Source organism: Pecten maximus, chromosome 12, assembly GCF_902652985.1.
Source record: "Pecten maximus chromosome 12, xPecMax1.1, whole genome shotgun sequence".
NCBI classification, from domain to species: Eukaryota; Metazoa; Mollusca; class Bivalvia; order Pectinida; family Pectinidae; genus Pecten; species Pecten maximus.
The window spans coordinates 37,726,600-37,747,414 of NC_047026.1; the positions used below are offsets into that span (position 1 = coordinate 37,726,600).

A 20,815-nucleotide genomic window follows, 5' to 3' on the forward strand; every position below is an offset into this window, starting at 1 on the left:
AATGTTTTGTGGTAATGTTGTAATGTTTGGTGCCAATGTTGTAATGTTTTATGTCAATGTTCTAATGTTTTGTGTCAATGTTGTAATGTTTTGTGGTACGATGTTGTAATGTTTTGTGTCAATGTTGTAAGGATGTGTGGTAATGCTGTGTGGCAATGTTGTAATGTTTGGTGCCAATGTTGTAATGTTTGGTGCCAATGTTGTAATGTTTTGTGTCAATGTTGTAATGTTTTGTGTCAATGTTGTAATGTTGTGTGGCAATGTTGTAATGTTTGGTGCCAATGTTGTAATGTTTTGTGTCAATGTTGTAATGTTTTGTGTCAATGTTGTAATGTTGTGTGGCAATGTTGTAATGTTTTGTGTCAATGTTGTAATGTTTTGTGTCAATGTTGTAATGTTTTGTGTCAATGTTGTAATGTTTTGTGTCAATGTTGTAATGTTTTGTGGTAATGTTGTAATGTTTTGTTGTAATGTTTTTGTAATTTTTTGGTAAATGTTTCGTGACAAGACCTTTGATCCATTCCTAGCTTGTGATGAGCCTCTCATATGTAGTAAGTGCTGCCACCTACTATAAAAAAACATCCCTTCATAATGACTCTGGCTGTTGATGTGGCAATAAACCCGGCAAACAAATAAACAAAACAACTAGTTAAATGGACACCAGGGCACACACATAATTTATATCAACAAGTTTAACAGTGAAAATTAACATGCAGTTTTACCCAGTTATGTGACTAGTTAGGCATCCATTGAGGTTAAGAAACAAACTGGATTTAAAACAACATATTTGAGAAATGTTTATGACATAAACACAATTTTTACTTACAACTGAGTAAGATAACTGTAACAATGGTTCAATAATGTACGCTACAGCTCAAAAGTCTGTTTTCAACTTAAAGATCTTGCATTAAAAAGAATCAGGATACTAAACAGGAAACAACCTGGAACACAAGTTCTTACAAAAATGGGAGCTATTATATAAATAATGAAACAACACAAAAGTGATCCCTTCGTTTTTTTTCATGAACTGACTTTGATTGTTAATCAAAAGTAGTTACTATGTACCGAGCTCATCTGAGAGAACTGGAGACAGATTTCAATTCTAATTAGGTTAATATTTTAGGCTTACCTCTAGTAAAATATGTTAATTAAGATACATGAACTTAATGTTTTACATATGCAGTTGATTGGTAGTAATATGTGATATTGATTGACTGATTACGTTTAACGGCCTGTCAACAACTATGGTCATTTTGGGCATAACAATATTGAACTAGTAATAAAGGTGTCTATGTACATGTCAAATGGGAGTTAAAATAGTGCTGATAAAATGTAAAAAACAAATTAAAGCAGATGATAGGCTGAAAGTTGTCAATATCATTATGGTGTGTGAAACTAGAATATCTGTACTTAATGTGATTTTTTGGTTACAAAACAACGGTAGGAAATGTATTTCAGTGTAGATATAATATTTTGTGTAGAAAACAATGGCTACAAATGTACATTTGTGACACTAGTACTAGCTGAGATTCTATACAGCGACATACATCCTGCTCAGGAAAAGTCAGATCATTAAAAATAACAGAAATATTGACTATACATTACATATATATACAATAGGATTGTTATTCTATATTCATGGTTAAAATATGAGGACAGCATTAGTACTATGATTCCTGGTAACATGAGTCACAGTGGGTCAAATTGATTATCATTAGAGAACAGAATTATACAAATGATCTTTTGGGAGTTTAAATACAAAATAAATATAGTGATCTTTTTAAACAAATACTTTAATATTTCTCATTTCATATGAAGAAAGACTAGTATGATTCATGATTGTAGCTTTTATCATTCATAATTTTACTTATTTTGTGCTCTTTCGAACGTGGTACTGTATACAGTGAAAAAATAAAAGACCAACAGGCTTGATCCAAATTTCTGCTTGTTTTGAAGTAATTTGAAGTACTCAATTTGGCTCAGCCTTTTATATTTCTAAACTGAGTAACAATTACGGTTATAAGAAAACATTTCCTCTGTTCATGTGGAATTCGTCATCAAAAATTTCTTTTGTGGTTCGATTGTTAGTCAGCCATTATTTTTTTGTCAAATACTTTTGTTTCAGAGCTGTCATCAAACTAAAATTTAAAGTTCATTTGATAATAAACATTTAATTTTAGTTGGATTGCACAGATCTTGTACTGATATTGAAAGCTGGATTCTGTTGTTGTATGAATTTTATAAACATCCAGATCAAATATGCTTTTTAACACAACTATAACCAATTAAAATAGTAAATCATGAATGGACTATTATTAGAAAAGTTTACATGATGTTGCTTTTTTGTCAAGTTTGATCGAATTCAGATATTTGGAAATGCAATAATTTTTTTGGAAAGTATGACAGCTAGGGCCAATTAACAAAAACCAGATTTAGGTATACTTTAGAAGTAACACATTTTCTGATATTAATCTGATATTAATTGGTTGGAAATATTCCCAAATATAAATATCAAAACAAAAATTGTGTTATCAACAAGAGATATTGATGGTATATAATGATCCACAACAGACACAGTGACAAAAAGTATAAACATGAAGTATAAACAACTGGTAGAACACATGACTGTTGTTACAATTCCTTCAGATATCACCTACCAGATATCTGTACTACATTCTTTCATCAATAAAGATTTGAATATAACTTCAAACTTTGTACATTTATACTTGTACTTATATTAATAAAATTATAAATGAACTTACAAGTTTAAAGATAGCAATAAACAAAACAATAGATTATAGTGATTCCTAATGAACTCTGAAATTATCAAACATTATATGGTTCTGTAACAATAGAACAACAGGTAAAATACTTCAAACCTGTCTTTATCGACAACATGTCTTTTATCGACAACATGTCTTTATCGACAACATGTCTTTACTGGATAAAGTGAAGCCGAAATTCCTTAAATTTTTCCCAAAGGAAAGCATTCTTCAATTCTGTAATGCTTAAATTCCTACAGAAAAAAATAAGTTAAAGAATTTCCTTAAGGAATATTGATATGAAACCTTGAGGGCCTGAGATGTCAGATGTCAGCAAAGTCAGGTTACCGGTTAACTCCACACTTTTTATTTTGGTTCTCATTAATCGGTGTCTGAACTCCACATTAACATCACGTACTATATATACATACAAACATAGACCTGCGAAGGATTATAAAGACCGTGGTACTCCAGTGACTAGTCCTGTGTGACCTCTGTCCACACTAGACCTTCGATGGATTATAAAGACCGTGGTACTCCAGTGACCAATCCTGTGTGACCTCTGTACACACTAGACCTTCGATGGATTATAAAGACCGTGGTACTCCAGTGACCAATCCTGTGTGACCTCTGTCCACACGAGGCCTTCGATGGATTATAAAGACCGTGGTACTCCAGTGACTTAAGTCATGTGTGACCTCTGTCCACACGAGGCCTTCGATGGATTATAAAGACCGTGGTACTCCAGTGACCAATCCTGTGTGACCTCTGTCCACACTAGACCTTCGATGGATTATAAAGACCGTGGTACTCCAGTGACCAGTCCTGTGTGACCTCTGTCCACACTAGAACTTCGATGGATTATAAAGACTGTGGTACTCCAGTGACCAGTCCTGTGTGACCTCTGTCCACACTAGAACTTTGATGGATTATAAAGACCGTGGTACTCCAGTGACCAGTCCTGTGTGACCTCTGTCCACACTAGACCTGCGATGGATTATAAAGACCGTGGTACTCCAGTGACCAGTCCTGTGTGACCTCTGTCCACACTAGGCCTGCGATGGATTATAAAGACCGTGGTACTCCAGTGACCAATCCTGTGTGACCTCTGTACAAGGTCAAATTTTGTACATATTTACACCAACTACGTACTAAAGTTCGGTAGTATATAAAATGTATTCAAGTGAAATGTACCATTTGGTTAACTTAGAACACAAACTGAATGAAAAATGTGTTTTATCTCAAAAATAATATAAATATCAACACATGAATCATATATTGATGAATAACAGTGAACATTTAATTATTATGTATTAACCAATTAAACACTTATGACACTATTAAATACATGTCTATACTCCATCTCAGCTGGACCTTCCTAGTAACAACACATGTACAGTGTATCACACAATACTTAAAAAGTTGCAGGTACTTCAAGACAGTTTAACTAATTCTTTCATCTATTCTGAACATTTAAGAAAAATAATTTTATAAAATCAACAAATAAAGAACTTATTACTGTGTAAAAAAAGTTTCATTTAGCAATTTAACAACAGTGTGTTTAAAAAACGTCCTCAGCTATATATAATAAACTCTGACAAATCTATCAACAAATCTCCAATGTAAAAATAGATCATATCAATGTTATCACAGTTATACATTTTACCCTTTATCCCTACAACTCCTTACATAAATCTTCACCTGTTGTTTAGGTCTGTACCGAGAGTACCATCAGACAACAGATATAGACTTTACAGAGGGTGATTCTAAATAACATTAATCATCAAACTCTGGAACAATCAGGTGTGTAATAGCTGACACCTTCAAAATAAATATCACTTCCTCAAATTGATTAAATAAATGAAAATAATAAAATATCTCCTGAGAATATCAGCCTCTCAAACTGGACGGATCATGATTATTATAGTTGTAAACAACAGAATACTGTAAACAAAATTTGTATGACTTACATGACCTGTATATTAGGTATTATAGTTCACTTTCTCTTCCACATAAAAAGCGCTCCCCTAATTCAAAACACAATCACAAAAAATCTCAGGTGCACAAGCTGTAACAGAAATGTTGACACTTGACTATTTTTTTACTAAATCGTAATCCTTTCAATTTTTCATTGAAACTTGTATCAGGAAACCTGTTAAACAATCATATGTTAGAGATATTATAATCCAAACACGACAGTACTTAATTTATACAATCATATGTGGAAAGGTTATATTCCAAACATGACAGTATTTAATTTATACAATCATATGTTAGAGACATTATATTCCAAACACGACAGTATTTAATTTATACAACATTGAAATATGAGTGTTTCTGCAGGAGATGGATACATGCAATAACATTGGAAAAAACTTTCATTTTTTTTCCAGTGAGAGGATCACCATGCTTATTACTTATATACATACATGTACTGTAGTAAAACAGCAAACATATGAACATCAGCTTGCTAATCTGTTAAAATACTCACTACCTATGACACCTGGTGAAAAGTCAATATACATTGTACATTTTATATACAGAATGTACATAATCTATAAGTATATGTAAGCTAATGGCACGTACACACAAACCACTACAGTATACATTAATGATCTACCTGGTACAAACCAGTACAATACATCTCCTAACTGCCCCGCGATTTATTGCACAATATATGAAACAATTATAACAATTTCTCTTATATTTCCTGAAAAAAATATCTGCCTGCAGAATTTTAGTACAACAAACTTTTATTGCTATTCATTAAGTTCTTAACTAGTTAAAGGCACATCAGACATGTTTCAATACTGTAAATGATATGTCGTAACAGTTTTTATTTTAGTTAGGAAACACAACTGAAAGGACAGACATCAGACAGAATTGTACTTTATACATCAGAAATGTTTTACTGTATAATATAGTTTTTGTAGAGTTCAGTACAGTACAGTACCCTTAGTTACTAATAGTACCGGACGTCATGCTTATATCTCAACAGTCAACTGCATGACCTTCCACCAATTTTCCTATATAGAGCAAGTCTCTAGAATTATACAATAAATCAACTCTAACATTCATGTTCATGCAATTATACTGAATTTACTCATAAAAACTTGTTTGTTAAATTCAATATTACACTTATATGAATTCCTCTATATATATTATCTTATTTGAAATAATTCATCAGTATTAATTTCCTTATATAAACCCAAACTCAAGTGAAATTTATCAGACAGTAAATGCCATTGCTTATGTGACCATTATGGCATCTGAACCCATATATGAGACAAGATTGAACTCCCCTCACATTGTATCATTGTTCAGGGTAGGTGAGCTTCAACTCAGAAAACAATAAGAAAATGGAAACATTGAACTATCTAGATATGAATGCCACAGACTTGACGTCAATATAATGTCTGTACCAGGCTGACTATACACACTATACATTGAGACAATTAAGAGGTCAAATAATAAAAAAAAAACAGAATGCATTTTAATGCTTATATATACATATCAAATAAACTTTAAAAAATGTGTTTTACTTCAAACTAAATATTTCCAATATTGTGGCATTATCACACAAACAGACATTGGTAATCTCTACTGACAGTATTCTACTTATACCTAACAATATACTGAACACATCAAAGTAGGAACAATTCTAGAAATAAAAAGTCTACTGTAAAACTCAGTAGCTAACAGATTTCAAACTTCCTGGGAAGCTCTGAAATTCTTTCCTCTATCTACAATATTCTCTATTGTCTCCAAATACATTGTATGTAATACCGATGTTGATTTTCATTCCAGTTACATTTAACTTTCAAAATAAAGGAAAGACAAAGTGTATGGGAGAAAGTGTCATTCATCTGCAGCTAAAACAGATAAATTATACATTCATATACTGTACATGATTGATACTATACATGTATTAATAATTATACACTTGTTTTTCATTAAAACGCTTTTTTCCTATTAAAAGAAATTTTGTTGAAGGCCGCTTCCCTCCCCTTTCCCATAAACTTGAAAGAAAATAAAAAAAAATAAAAATAGGAATTTGATGTCTAATACAATCATTTTGAATATCAAGTTTTGCCATTTTTTATACATGTATTATTCATGGTTGTCTTAAAAAAATGCCATGTTCTTTGAAATATAATACTATATAACAGAGGTTATCTTCATGATCTCGTATATAGAAGTAAAACCCACAAACAACAGAACAGATTCACCACTCTTGGTCATCCCAATTAATCAAACTTAAAAGGCTCACATAGCCTGGTGCTTTTGCCTTGTATGTTTTACTTGGACTTTAGAACTTGGGAGTTCTTCCCCTCCATCAGCCTGTGGAGATCTCCAACTTTAGAATTTGTAATTCTCCTCCTCTCGATCGCCAACTTTAGAACTTGGGAGTTCTTCCCCTCCATCAGCCTGTGGAGATCTCCAACTTTAGAATTTGTAATTCTCCTTCTCTCGATCGCCAACTTTAGAACTTGGGAGTTCTTCCCCTCCATCAGCCTGGGTAGATCTCCAACTTTAGAATTTGTAATTCTCCTCCTCTCGATCGCCAACTTTAGAACTTGGGAGTTCTCCTCCTCCATTGACCTGAGTAGATCTCTCACTTTAAAACATAAGAGTTCTCCTCCAGCAGCCTGTGTAGATCTCTCACTTTAGAACACAGGAGTTCTTCCCCTCCATCAGCCTGTTAAGATCTCTCACTTTAGAACATGGGAGTTCTCCCCTTCCATCAGCCTGTTTAGATCTCTCACTTTAGAACATGGGAGTTCTCCCCTTCCATCAGCCTGTTAAGATCTCTCACTTTAGAACATGGGAGTTCTCCTCCTCCATCAGCCTGTTTAGATCTCTCACTTTAGAACATGGGAATTCTCCTCCATTGACCTGTTTAGATCTCTCACTTTAGAACATGGGAGTTCTCCCCTTCCATCAGCCTGTTAAGATCTCTCACTTTAGAACATGGGAGTTCTCCTCCATCAGCCTGTTTAGATCTCTCACTTTAGAACATGGGAGTTCTCCTCCATCAGTCTGTTTAGATCTCTCACTTTAGAACTTGGGAGTTCTCCTCCTCCATCAGCCTGTTTAGATCTCTCACTTTAGAACATGGGAGTTCTCCTCCTCCATTGACCTGTGTAGATATCTCTCACTTTAGAACGTGGGAGTTCTCCCCTTCCATCAGCCTGTTAAGATCTCTCACTTTAGAACGTGGGAGTTCTCCTCCTCCATCAGCCTGTTTAGATCTCTCACTTTAGAACATGGGAGTTCTCCTCCTCCATCAGCCTGTTTAGATATCTCACTTTAGAACATGGGAGTTCTCCTCCATCAGCTTGTTAAGATCTCTCACTTTAGAACATGGGAGTTCTCCTCCTCCATCAGCCTGTTTAGATCTCTTACTTTAGAACATGGGAGTTCTCCTCCTCCATCAGCCTGTTTAGATCTCTCACTTTAGAACATGGGAGTTCTCCTCCTCCATCAGCCTGTTTAGATCTCTCACTTTAGAACATGGGAATTCTCCTCCTCCATCAGCCTGTTTAGATCTCTCACTTTAGAATATGGGAGTTCTCCTCCTCCATCAGCCTGTTTAGATATCTCTCACTTTAGAACATGGGAGTTCTACCTCCTCCATCAGCCTGTTTAGATCTCTCACTTTAGAACATGGGAGTTCTTCCCCTCCATCAGCCTGTTAAGATCTCTCACTTTAGAACATGGGAGTTCTACCTCCTCCATCAGCCTGTTTAGATCTCTCACTTTAGAACGTGGGAGTTCTCCCCTTCCATCAGCCTGTGTAGATCTCTCACTTTAGAACATGGGAGTTCTCCTCCCTCAATCATCTCCCACTGAAGCTCTCCTTTACTTATATATTATGTCTGTGTATCTGGGTGAGTAGTTATAACGGAGGTGATAACTCTCATTCTATAGGTGGTGAATCTTGTCTAATGCACACTGGTGTTATTATACAGACTAGGTGAATCATAAATGTTTGTACATGACTATAGTTATACCAGAAGGTTGAGTTTTAATTAAGGAATATCAAATACTCCATCCCTGACTCATTCATTGTCCCATCACGTAAACTGTGATCATTCCAATCCAAATCCCTCTGCATTGTGGATAGCTGTTACGAGCTTTGTCTTGAGAACCTTACGACTTCGGTAAGCTGGTAGAACAAGCTGGTTGAAACACGTATGGGACATTGGAAGGCTGCAACAAAAGGAGATAATCACAATCCGGAATACAAGGGAGACAACTTCAGACAACTAACATCACTAACATCAGAAAATACTAATTCCATATAGCATGTACTTTTAGCAAGATGCAAATTTTAGCTAATTTAGGGACTAGTTTTGAAATGCTAATATACAACGTATGATTGGCTAAGAATTTACCTCACTTTTATCCCTATAAATACAGTACAAACACTCTTACCTGGGACATATACTAAGTTGGGGGTCAACTCTGTGTTTGGGCAAGTTTGAACCCTCGAATAGTTCATTTAGTTTCCCAAACTTTGTAGAGTGTCATCTAAGGAACCTACCAAGACTGTATATCTTGAATTTTGGCCATTTTGTTGATTACAAGGTGTTATTTTGAGTGTTTTAATAAATTTGACACATGTGACCTTGAATATAGGTGAAGGTTATTTCTTTTCGAAAAATTTGTCAGGCATCATCCCAGGAACACAAACAAAATATCTTGTTTCTAAGATTTTTAGATATTCAGAAAAAGTTGTTCGAATACGTCAACAAAGTTGACCCTGTGACCTTGAGTATGGGGTCAAGGCCATTTACATTAGCAAACTATCTGCTGTCATCCAAGGAACCTATCAATAATGAATTTTGATTCTAGGCTTTTTAGCTTATCAGAAGATGGGTAAAGGTCTTCTTTTATCAAGTTTGTGGGGCTCCATGCCAGGAATCTACCAGCCAAACACATGTATATTGATTCTACGCCTTTCAATTAATCGGAAGTCATTTGAGTGTTTTAATAAAGTTTACACCTCTGACTTTGAATATGGGTCAAGGTCATTCATATTCACACTTTGTTTGGTGTCATCTAATTTTACAACAATTCTTTATTTTCCTAGGAAACAATTAAATCAAAGAATTGTAAAATATTTTGCAAACTATGTAACGACTTACAGATCAGTTCCTTCGATGCGTGAAATTTTGAAGGTCATTTCTGCCATGCCTCCGATAGGGATCCTGTCACTCCCAGTAGTAAACAACAACAGTTTCTTCTGCATGTCAAATGTCATAGATAAGACAGCATCCCAGAAATACCTAAAACAGACAGCATTTATAGTGTTTTAATCTAGTTAAATCCTTACACATGCTTCACCTGGGAAAATACTAGGGAATAAAGGGAACACTATGGCGCTATAGGCAAAGATACCATGTAGATGGAGTTTGAATTTGTGACGTAACCCTTATTTGACCTTAGATTTGTATGGACACGGCGCTGATGAAGCAGAAGATGCTTACCCTTCCAGAACACCTGGCCTTATTCTCCTCGTACATTTTCAGCAGTTTCCATGCAAATCTAAATATTTAACCCTCGTTTAATCAATTTTAATTTTGAATTAAAGTTTGGTTATTAAACATTTACAATGGCTAATGCAGATTAAAATGGTTCCTCCTTGATAAACATTTACTGCTATCAACAAGCCATTTATAACATATTCTACTTGACTTTCACTTCTAATCAATCCAAACAGACTTAAAACGTTTGTTATGGAAGTATTAAGAAATGGAGGGACTGATGAATCTGTCAAGTTCTTTCCAGTACGTTGAAAACAGAATTTGATTGATAAGGTACTGACCAAAACTCCTACCTACCTACGTTGTATGTTTTAACCTGTGTACTAATATCTACCTGACTGTTGGGTCCTGTACATTGTAGCCGTCATATGTTGCTACTTTTCTTAGCTGGTTCATGTCTATCTGAGGATTTCCACATACCAACATCTCCACTTCCTGTGGCCTCAACATCTGTAAAGAGCAAGAATAGACCATGTATACACACAAAATGTCAAGGTCAAGGTTAATATGATGTATACAGTGTCACTAGACATCAATGTCAAGGTCATCTTAATATGATGTATACAGTGTCACTAGACATCAATGTCAAGGTCATCTTGTTAATATGATGTATACAGTGTCACTAGACACCAATGCCAAGGTCATCTGGTTAATATGTTGTATACAGTGTCACTAGACATCAATGTCAAGGCCAAGGTTAATATGATGTATACAGTGTCACTAGACATCAATGTCAAGGTTATCTGGTTAATATGATGTATACAGTGTCACTAGACATCAATGTCAAGGTCATCTTGTTAATATGATGTATACAGTGTCACTAGACATCAATGCCAAGGTCATCTGGTTAATATGATGTATACAGTGTCACTAAACATCAATGCCAAGGTCATCTGGTTAATATGATGTATACAGTGTCACTAGACATCAATGTCAAGGTCATCTGGTTTATGTAAACAGTGTTTGGTTTTGTTTTGTTTAATGTCCTATCAGCAGTTATGGTCATTTAAGGACAGTTTCCCTGTATGCCAGATGCGTGCATGTGGCGAGTGCACAGTAAAGCGACGGTTGTTTGATTGAAGGTCAAGGTTGTTTGAATGCTGTGAACAATGTCACTACACAACATGGTCAAGGTTGTTTGAATGCTGTGTACAATGTCACTTCAAAGCAAGGTCAAGGTTGTTTGAATGATGTATGTACAATGTAACTACAGTGGACCCGCGATAATCCGGATGCCGATAGTCCGGAAAACTCGCAGTCCGGACGGAATAGCACTGGAACGGATTTCCGTAACGTTATTTGTACTCACCAGTCCGGAAATTCGGTTTCCGATTCCGGAAGCCCATTTTGGGAACGGAAAGTACTTTTCATTAGTAAATTTCCCCCGATAATCCGAATGATTTTTTCACCACGAGGAGAGAAAAATGTCGGGCAAGTCACCCGTGTCGACAGCTGTACAGACTATCGCTTGACACTGTGCATAGTCATAGCGACCGCTGCCAGGTCATAGCCCCGGGTGTTTACCTGTGTTACAATGTAGCTCTAGATCTGTTTTTATAACGGTACATTGCTTTTCTTTACGATCGACCTAAATGCTACAGTATTAAAGGGTTTTATATTGTAGACTGGTCTTGCTTTTATCAACTTGACGTACAATATCTATTATGGTTATTTTACATAGTGCTATTTCGTAGTTAGCAATAATTAATTCACTAACATACAGTATGTGATACGATACTTAATCAATCACAAATGCATGTAATAAATTTATTATCGGTAATTAACATCACTAACAATTGTATTGGGTAAACAAGGATATCGGCTTGTAACACCGTTACGTGTAATGACGACTCATTGAAAGATGCATGTTATTAATTACACACATGGTACATTTACGTATTAAGCAGTGATCACAAGATCGTACATTGTACATAGTGGGTCTTTCATTTCAGGTATTTAACGTTTGTAATTTCTACTCGTTTGTGAACCTCTGGGACGTAACCCATGTGTGTTGTTTGTAGGTCACATATGCCCGCTATAAATAAAACAACTTTCACTTCACATGTTCTTTTAAAAACATTGTTTATTTTTTAGTTTCTACAAAATAAAAGAAAACAAGAATCATATCAAGAACATAAGTATATTTATTTTTTAAAAAGACTGACAATTAGACGTGTTTATGAAACGTCATTAAAACGTCCCGTATTGTATAGAGTAAAGGGAGATAACTCTTACACAACAATTTTTTTTGACCTGGTAGACGAAATTCGGTAGTCCGGAAAACTCGTAATCCGGACGGTTTGGGCTGGGAACAAAGGTGTTCGGATTATCGAGGGTCCACTGTACACAGCTAGGTCAAGGTTGCCGATAGTTTCTATTGGAATCTGGTATATGGAATTAATATGAAGGTCTATTTACCCTCGGTATCATACACTGTATTTCCCTTAGGGCAAGCCCTTTGGTAACATGATATTTTCGGGTCAATAAACCTTCATATTACCCTGTTACCAGGGCCATGAATACATATAACTATCATGATACATAAAATATACCAATGAAGCATGTATACTTACAATGAGAGCATTTGAAGCACAGACGCTATGAAAACCATGGTAGAAAGCCTTAAACTGAGAATAAATAGACTTGTTGATCACCCAGTCTATATACAGCTGTACATATTCTGAAAATAAAAAAACAAGTGTAAAGGTACTAGAATTCAACAGAAAATATAACATTGGTTGTATAATCATTTTTCACAATACTGTTATTATAATGGACCCTATTATGGCCCATTAACATTCACTGAGATGCATATCAAGGTCAAATTATTGATATTGACAGAATAAATGCATGTGTGCAATTTTAAAACACTTCAAACAAATGACTCAACCAAGTCCATATTACAAAAGTGATGAATTCTAGCTTCAAACATTCAAACAAATGACTCAATGATTGGGTATCACGAAAGTTTTGAATACTGGCTTTAAACATTCGAACAAATGACTCATTGGTCCTGTATTTCAAAAGTGATGAATATTTTTTATAAATGACACAATGGTTAGGTATCACAAAATTTATGAATACTAGCTTCAAACATGCCGAACATGTTAATGTGACGAAGTCAAGTCACTGTCAGACATAATGAATTAGTGGGCAAGTTAACACCACATGTACATGTCTTAGATATCCCTGTAACACTAAAAGAGGGTCAAGGTCATGACTTTGAACAAACATAAACAGACATACAAGCTTATTACAGGCCCAAGTGAATAGTATGATCCAGAACTTCTTGCTTATCAAGTAGTTATAACTTAAATATTTTGAAATAACTACATATATATGACCGATATACTCTTCAAATATTATCACATTCATTCCTTTGCATGCATACTCTGGCCAATACGATAAATCTTGACCCAAGGTCTATCAGATATTGATTGCTTTGATCAGAGATCACAGGTAGACATGCACCTGTGTGCCAACAGGATAACTGACTCAGACTAACCAAACAGTAACCAGATAACTGACTCGGACTAACCAAACAGTAACCAGATAACACACTCAGACTAACCGAACAGTAACCAGATAACCGACTCAGACTAACCAAACAGTTACCAGATAACTGACTCAGACTAACCAAACAGTAACCAGATAACACTCAGACTAACCAAACAGTAACCAGATAACCGACTCAGACTAACCAAACAGTAACCTGATAACACTCAGACTAACCAAACAGTAACCTGATAACTGACTCAGACTAACCGAACAGTTACCAGATAACTGACTCAGACTAACCAAACAGTAACCAGATAACTGGCTCAGACTAACCAAACAGTAACCTGATAACACTCAGACTAACCAAACTGTAACCAGATAACACACTCAGACTAACCGAACAGTTACCAGATAACTGACTCAGACTAACCAAACAGTAACCAGATAACTGACTCAGACTAACCAAACAGTAACCAGATAACTGACTCAGACTAACCAAACAGTAACCAGATAACACACTCAGACTAACCAAACAGTAACCAGATAACTGACTCAGACTAACCAAACTGTAACCAGATAACTAACTCAGACTAACCAAACAGTAACCAGATAACTGACTCTGACTAACCAAACCGTAACCAGATAACTGACTCAGACTAACCAAACTGTAACCAGATAACTGACTCAGACTAACCAAACAGTAACCAGATAACTGACTCGGACTAACCAAACAGTAACCTGATAACTGACTCAGACTTACCAAACAGTAACCAGATAACAGACTCAGACTAACCAAACAGTAACCAGATAACACTCAGACTAACCAAACAGTAACCAGATAACCAACTCAGACTAACCAAACAGTAACCAGATAACTGACTCAGACTAACCAAACAGTAACCAGATAACTGACTCAGACTAACCAAACAGTAACCAGATAATTGACTCAGACTAACCAAACAGTAACCAGATAACTGACTAAGACTAACCAAACAGTAACCAGATAACTGACTCAGACTAACCAAACAGTAACCAGATAACTGACTCAGACTAACCAAACAGTAACCAGATAACTGACTCAGACTAACCAAACAGTAACCAGATAACTGACTCAGACTAACCAAACAGTAACCAGATAACTGACTCAGACTAAACAAACAGTAACCAGATAACTGACTCAGACTAACCAAACAGTAACCAGATAACTGACTAAGACTAACCAAACAGTAACCAGATAACTGACTAAAGACTAACCAAACAGTAACCAGATAACTGACTCAGACTAACCAAACAGTAACCAGATAACCGACTCAGACTAACCAAACAGTAACCAGATAACAGACTCAGACTAACCAAACAGTAACCAGATTACTGACTAAGACTAACCAAACAGTAACCAGATAACTGACTCAGACTAACCAAACAGTAACCAGATAACACTCAGACTAACCAAACAGTACCCAGATAACCAACTCAGACTAACCAAACAGTAACCAGATAACCAACTCAGACTAACCAAACAGTAACCAGATTACTGACTCAGACTAACCAAACAGTAACCAGATTACTGACTCAGACTAACCAAACAGTAACAGATAACTGACTCAGACTAACCAAACAGTAACCAGATAACTGACTCGGACTAACCAAACAGTAACCAGATAACTGACTCGGACTAACCAAACAGTAACCAGATAACTGACTCAGACTAACCAAACAGTAACCAGATAACTGACTCAGACTAACCAAACAGTAACCAGATAACCAACTCAGACTAACCAAACAGTAACCAGATAACTGACTCAGACTAACCAAACAGTAACCAGATAACTGACTCAGACTAACCGAACAGTTACCAGATAACTGACTCAGACTAACCAAACAGTAACCAGCTAACTGACTCAGACTAACCAAACAGTAACCAGATAACTGACTCAGACTAACCGAACCGTAACCTGATAACTGACTGTATAACATCTAAATCATAATTATACTGTACATAATGGTAAACACATGCTGTTTGGTTACAGGACAATGTACAACTCACTGAAACAACAGATATCAATTTCAGGTTTACAAATTTTAATTGTTAAACTTCACAAAAATATATCAACAAGCCCAACAAATGTACTGGTAAAGTACAGAACTTGTTTGTAAACTTTCTACACAAATACATTTATACATTTGTTTGTAAACATTTGGCACAAATACATTTATATATATTTGTTTGTAAACCTTCAGCACGAATACATTTATACATTTGTTTGTATACTTTCTACACGAATACATTTATACATTTGTTTGTAAATATAAATATTCGCTGGGTACTTCTTTTGGCCCCAAATTTAATGACTGCAAATATAGTGAAATTTGAATCCCACACGACCATATAACCAACGATACAGTGTTTTATCACGAGTAGAACCCTAGAATTAAAAGATACAGAAAACATTTGTCTATCACAAGTTTTCATCATTTGGACAGAAAAACAGTGTAAAACTGATAATACGTAATCAAAGTATGCTGAAAGTGAAATTATAATTACAAAATAGTTTACCTGCTCTGTTGCTATTGGTTACAGGGATATCAACACCACCAGTTTTGAGATCAACTGTCCTTACATCACCGAACTCCGTCAGAGAAATCTGAAACAGATCATAGCTGTTTATTACCTCTCGGCAAAGTCTGAAATAGCTTGACCACAATTGCATATTTCAAAATAATCTATTTCTCTTATATCCCGAGGTTCAACACTACACTGAATCATTACAGTAACATCTGATTCCAAAAACCAAAATCAACATGATTAACACATACATTTAGAATCATTTCTACAAGTTATTTACAGATGTAAGCTACCATGATATGTATGCCCCCTCTATAAAAATATCATTAACAAAAAAAACCATTATTTTTACAGTAATATGGCATATGTCATATAACCGTTATGACATTGTTGGGTCAGGCCCGCCAATGCATACCATTGACATAAACTTTGTCCAGCTTTTCTGATAAAACCTCAGTTGTATTCAATTGATATAGGATGTCAAGATTTTTTAATCAACTACCTGAAATGTCATACAGAAATCCTCCTCAACGTCTCCTTCGTAACTCAGAAGGTCCTCTAGTCCACCAGCCACACCCTGTAACATACATATTGTGCTCCACATCAATGCTCATTAATAAATCACAAAAACACCAGTTCTGTTTTTTACCTGTAATAATAGTCCTGAGAGTAAAACCATACATTTTGACTAAAGTTATTAGTTGTTTGGGAATGGTGCTGTAGGACAACATTTTTTTCTTTGCATTTTGATTGAACTACAATCAACATGGATAGATTTGTCACCAGTGTGAGTTTTATACAAATATTTTGAGATAACTTGCTCCTGCAGATTACCCTGTTGGTAATAACTGAATGTTCTCTTTTAAGAAAAGTAAAAATTCACATACATATGTACACTTTACAGGTATTTCTGGAGATCATTATTGGTGACCAAAGACCAAATACGAAAGCTGGATTATGTCCTTTGCACTTGCTGTCTGACTGACACACAAGTAAAATCATGTTTTCAATATATTTTATGACATTCAAATTGTCCAGACAATCTTCAACATAGCCTCAACCACAAAAAGTACTTATTACTACATTCAAAACCCATCGTGGTACATAATATAGTTTGAAATTAAATATCCAAAATATCTGTGAATGATATCACTTTAAAGCCTTTAGCAGAAACATCAGTACATCTGACAGCAGAAACATCAGTACATCTGACAGCAGAAACATCAGTACATCTGACAGCAGAAACATCAGTACATCTGACAGCAGAAACATCAGTACATCTGACAGCAGAAACATCCGTACATCTGACAGCAGAAACATCCGTACATCTGACAGCAGAAACATCTGACAGCAGAAACATCCGTACATCTGACAGCAGAAACATCAGTACATCTGACAGCAGAAACATCAGTACATCTGACAGTAGAAACACCAGTACATCTGACAGCAGAAACATCAGTACATCTGACAGCAGAAACATCTGACAGCAGAAACATCCGTACATCTGACAGCAGAAACATCCGTACATCTGACAGCAGAAACATCTGACAGCAGAAACATCCGTACATCTGACAGCAGAACTTACCGGTTGTACAAGTTTGAAGTCCTCCAGAGTTACTTGTGTCACGCCTACAACAGCGTTAGGGTTATTGTAAGGCACCACTGCCGGACTCAGAAGCTTTTTGTAGCAGCAGGCTGGGAACCGTATGTCCAGATTAATGCTATTATAAACTGCTAGTCCCATCAGCTAGGGAAGAGTTAAGGCCCTTTGGGGAACTTTTCTGTGTTTATATATCTACAGCATCAAACTTGTCCTATTTCTTTTTTTTTCTTTTTTTTTTGCAAATAGCTTTATTTCTGTTGATGGAACATACATAGAGAGTTTTAAACTTGATAAGATGGAATTTCACTGATCATGATTGTACAATGGTTATTTGATATTTACCATGTATTCAGTTTTACAAACAAATATACAACGCCTGAGCTTAGCAATAAGTCAGATAGTTCAAATAGCCAATATATCTGCATGATTTCATTTCAAATAAACATTATAATCAACAATACTTATGAAATAAGAAAACTTATACTAAAATCTTGTTTCATTAAAACAATCAATCACAAGAGAGAAGGATACAACTCCCATGAGGTTGAACTCCTGGTAACTCTCGCATGGAGCCGAACTGAACCAGTGAACTCCAGCCTTTTTTTCGTACGTAAACATTCCTGTTTGAAAATAAAATAAACATCATATCCATTTAGAGGTTCAGCACTGGGATATACACACTAGAATTCCCCCCACCATTCAGGGCTTGATCTATGAAGACTTGTTGACAGGGGTCAGAGTTGTAGTGTTGAATCTGGGATCTTTATTGTAGAAACCATGGCATGTAGGGCGAGGGGGAGAAGGGGAGAGGGGGAAAGGGGGAGAGAGGAGAGGGGGAGAGGGGATGAGGAGAGGGGGAGAGGGGGTGAGGGGGAGAGGGGGAGAGGGGGGAGGGGGAGGAGGAGAGGGGGGAGGGGGAGGAGGGGGGGGGGAGAGGGGGGGAGCGAGAGGGAGGGGGAGAGGGGGAGGAGGGGAGAGGGGGAGGGAGGGGGAGGAGAGAGAGGAGAGAGGAGAGAGGGGGGTGGAGAGGGGAGAGGGGTGGGTAGAGGGGATGAGGGGCAGAGAGGAGAGGAGAGGGGGGAGAGAGGGGGGAGAGGGGGAGCACGGGGGGACGGAGAGGGGAGAGGGCTGGGGGGGAGGATGGGGAGAGGGGAGGGAGGAGAGGGAGGCGGAGGCGAGAGGAGAGGGGGAGGGGAGCGGGGTATGAGGTGGAGAGGGAGGAAGGGGAGAGAGGGAGAGAGAGGAGTCGGAGAGAGGGAGGGAGAGAGGAGAGGGAGAGGGGGAGAGGGGTGAGGGGGAGAGGGGGGTGAGGGGAAGAGGGAGAGAGGGGGAGAGCTATTGTGTCAAAATCAGAATTGTTCAACCCATATAAGTGTACAAGATCTGTCAAGCAGTTTCATTGAACAATCTGTAGGTCTTAGATATTGATCTTTATACGTTTAGATATCATATTTGTGTCTATGTACTAAGGACATCGTTTTTATTCATCTGTGTTCATGTACTGTAACAAGGAAAGTGTGCACTTTTGAATCCTTGACAAGAAGCATTCTACATTATGGAAATTTGATATATTTGGAATCCAATTATCAATGTAGAAATGCGATATACTATATTTTCAAGTTTTCTGTAATGACAGTTAATTTGAAAAATAATTATTTTTACATTATCTTAACATTATTTCTACATTATTTTTACCATTACTTTTACCATTATTTTCACATACATCATTGTGAGAGTTATACTGCCTGCCTCCTGACTTGGGCAGCTCGGCTACAACACTTACCGTAATCTGACTGAAATATCTGTCTAATGAGAAGTAGGAACCATTCCTTAGTCAGGCCCCCCATGTCGAGTCCTGCTTCCCCCATAAATGTCACCTTCAACTTCTTCTTCAAGTCATGTTGCTTCCTTGCAATCTGTACAACCAAGTCATAAATTGTGACTTCCAACCAAACAAACACTGTTCACAAAGGCCTATTTCCGTACCCAATGTAAAAATGTCATCTGTCTGTAAAGGACACTTTTCTCTCGTCAGTCAAGTGTCCTTTATAAACAGGTTACACTGTATTTACATGGAAACAAGGTACAATAAGCTTGGTGTAATATGTGCCTTTTAATAGCTTTCGGGAATTGTTATTTCAATACAAGGAAGTAAGGGGTGAGGAATCCAAAAATATATACATCAGATCAAAAATAAGGTAAAATAAAATATCTAAAACTTGAATATAAACTCATACAAGTTAAAATGAAGTCATTACCTCATTTAGGGAATCCGACACAATATGGGATCGTCTCACATTGAGATTCAAAAACAGCATTCCGACATCTGGTAGTTGTCGCCTCTGTACCTTAGCAACCAAGCTCCTCTGTAACAAGTGTAATGAACAGTTCAAGTTTCTATGTGAAAATATCATGCACTGGATATATTTGACATCTTAGAGTATCTCAAAGCTGTTACATCCAGTGATAGATACCTTAATACTCTATTATATATAGATATGTAGTGTTGATGTCAATAAAAATTAGATTATTTTTTTCTCAAAAAGATTATGTAAGTGTATACATATCAACATGATAATCATCTGTTGTTGTGTTAACTTACCCTGGCCATGATAATCATCTGTTGTTGTGTTAACTTACCCTGGCCATGATAACCATCTGTTGTTGTGTTAACTTACCCTGGCCATGATAATCATCTGTTGTTGTGTTAACTTACCCTGGCCATGATAATCATCTGTTGTGTTAACTTACCCTGGCCATGATAATCATCTGTTGTTGTGTTAACTTACCCTGGCCATGATAATCATCTGTTGTTGTGTTAACTTACCCTGGCCAT

At 36.4% G+C, this 20,815-nt stretch overlaps 1 protein-coding gene across 1 annotated transcript in view; it reads right to left on the bottom strand.

Moving 5' to 3' along the window:
• Positions 1-649: 649 nt before the first annotated feature.
• The window catches only part of LOC117339392 (probable E3 ubiquitin-protein ligase HECTD2), a 66,150-nt gene continuing 45,984 nt past the window's right edge, over positions 650-20,815 (bottom strand). Inside the window, exons 11-20 of the mRNA XM_033900954.1 lie at positions 20,238-20,345; positions 19,763-19,895; positions 18,511-18,599; positions 17,962-18,123; positions 16,879-16,953; positions 16,368-16,455; positions 12,886-12,992; positions 10,647-10,762; positions 9,914-10,054; positions 650-8,975 (exon numbers count right to left, since the gene is read on the bottom strand). Of these exons, the coding sequence (XP_033756845.1) occupies positions 8,855-8,975; positions 9,914-10,054; positions 10,647-10,762; positions 12,886-12,992; positions 16,368-16,455; positions 16,879-16,953; positions 17,962-18,123; positions 18,511-18,599; positions 19,763-19,895; positions 20,238-20,345 (1,140 nt within the window). The 3' untranslated portion in view covers positions 650-8,854. The remainder of the gene's footprint in view (positions 8,976-9,913; positions 10,055-10,646; positions 10,763-12,885; positions 12,993-16,367; positions 16,456-16,878; positions 16,954-17,961; positions 18,124-18,510; positions 18,600-19,762; positions 19,896-20,237; positions 20,346-20,815) is intronic.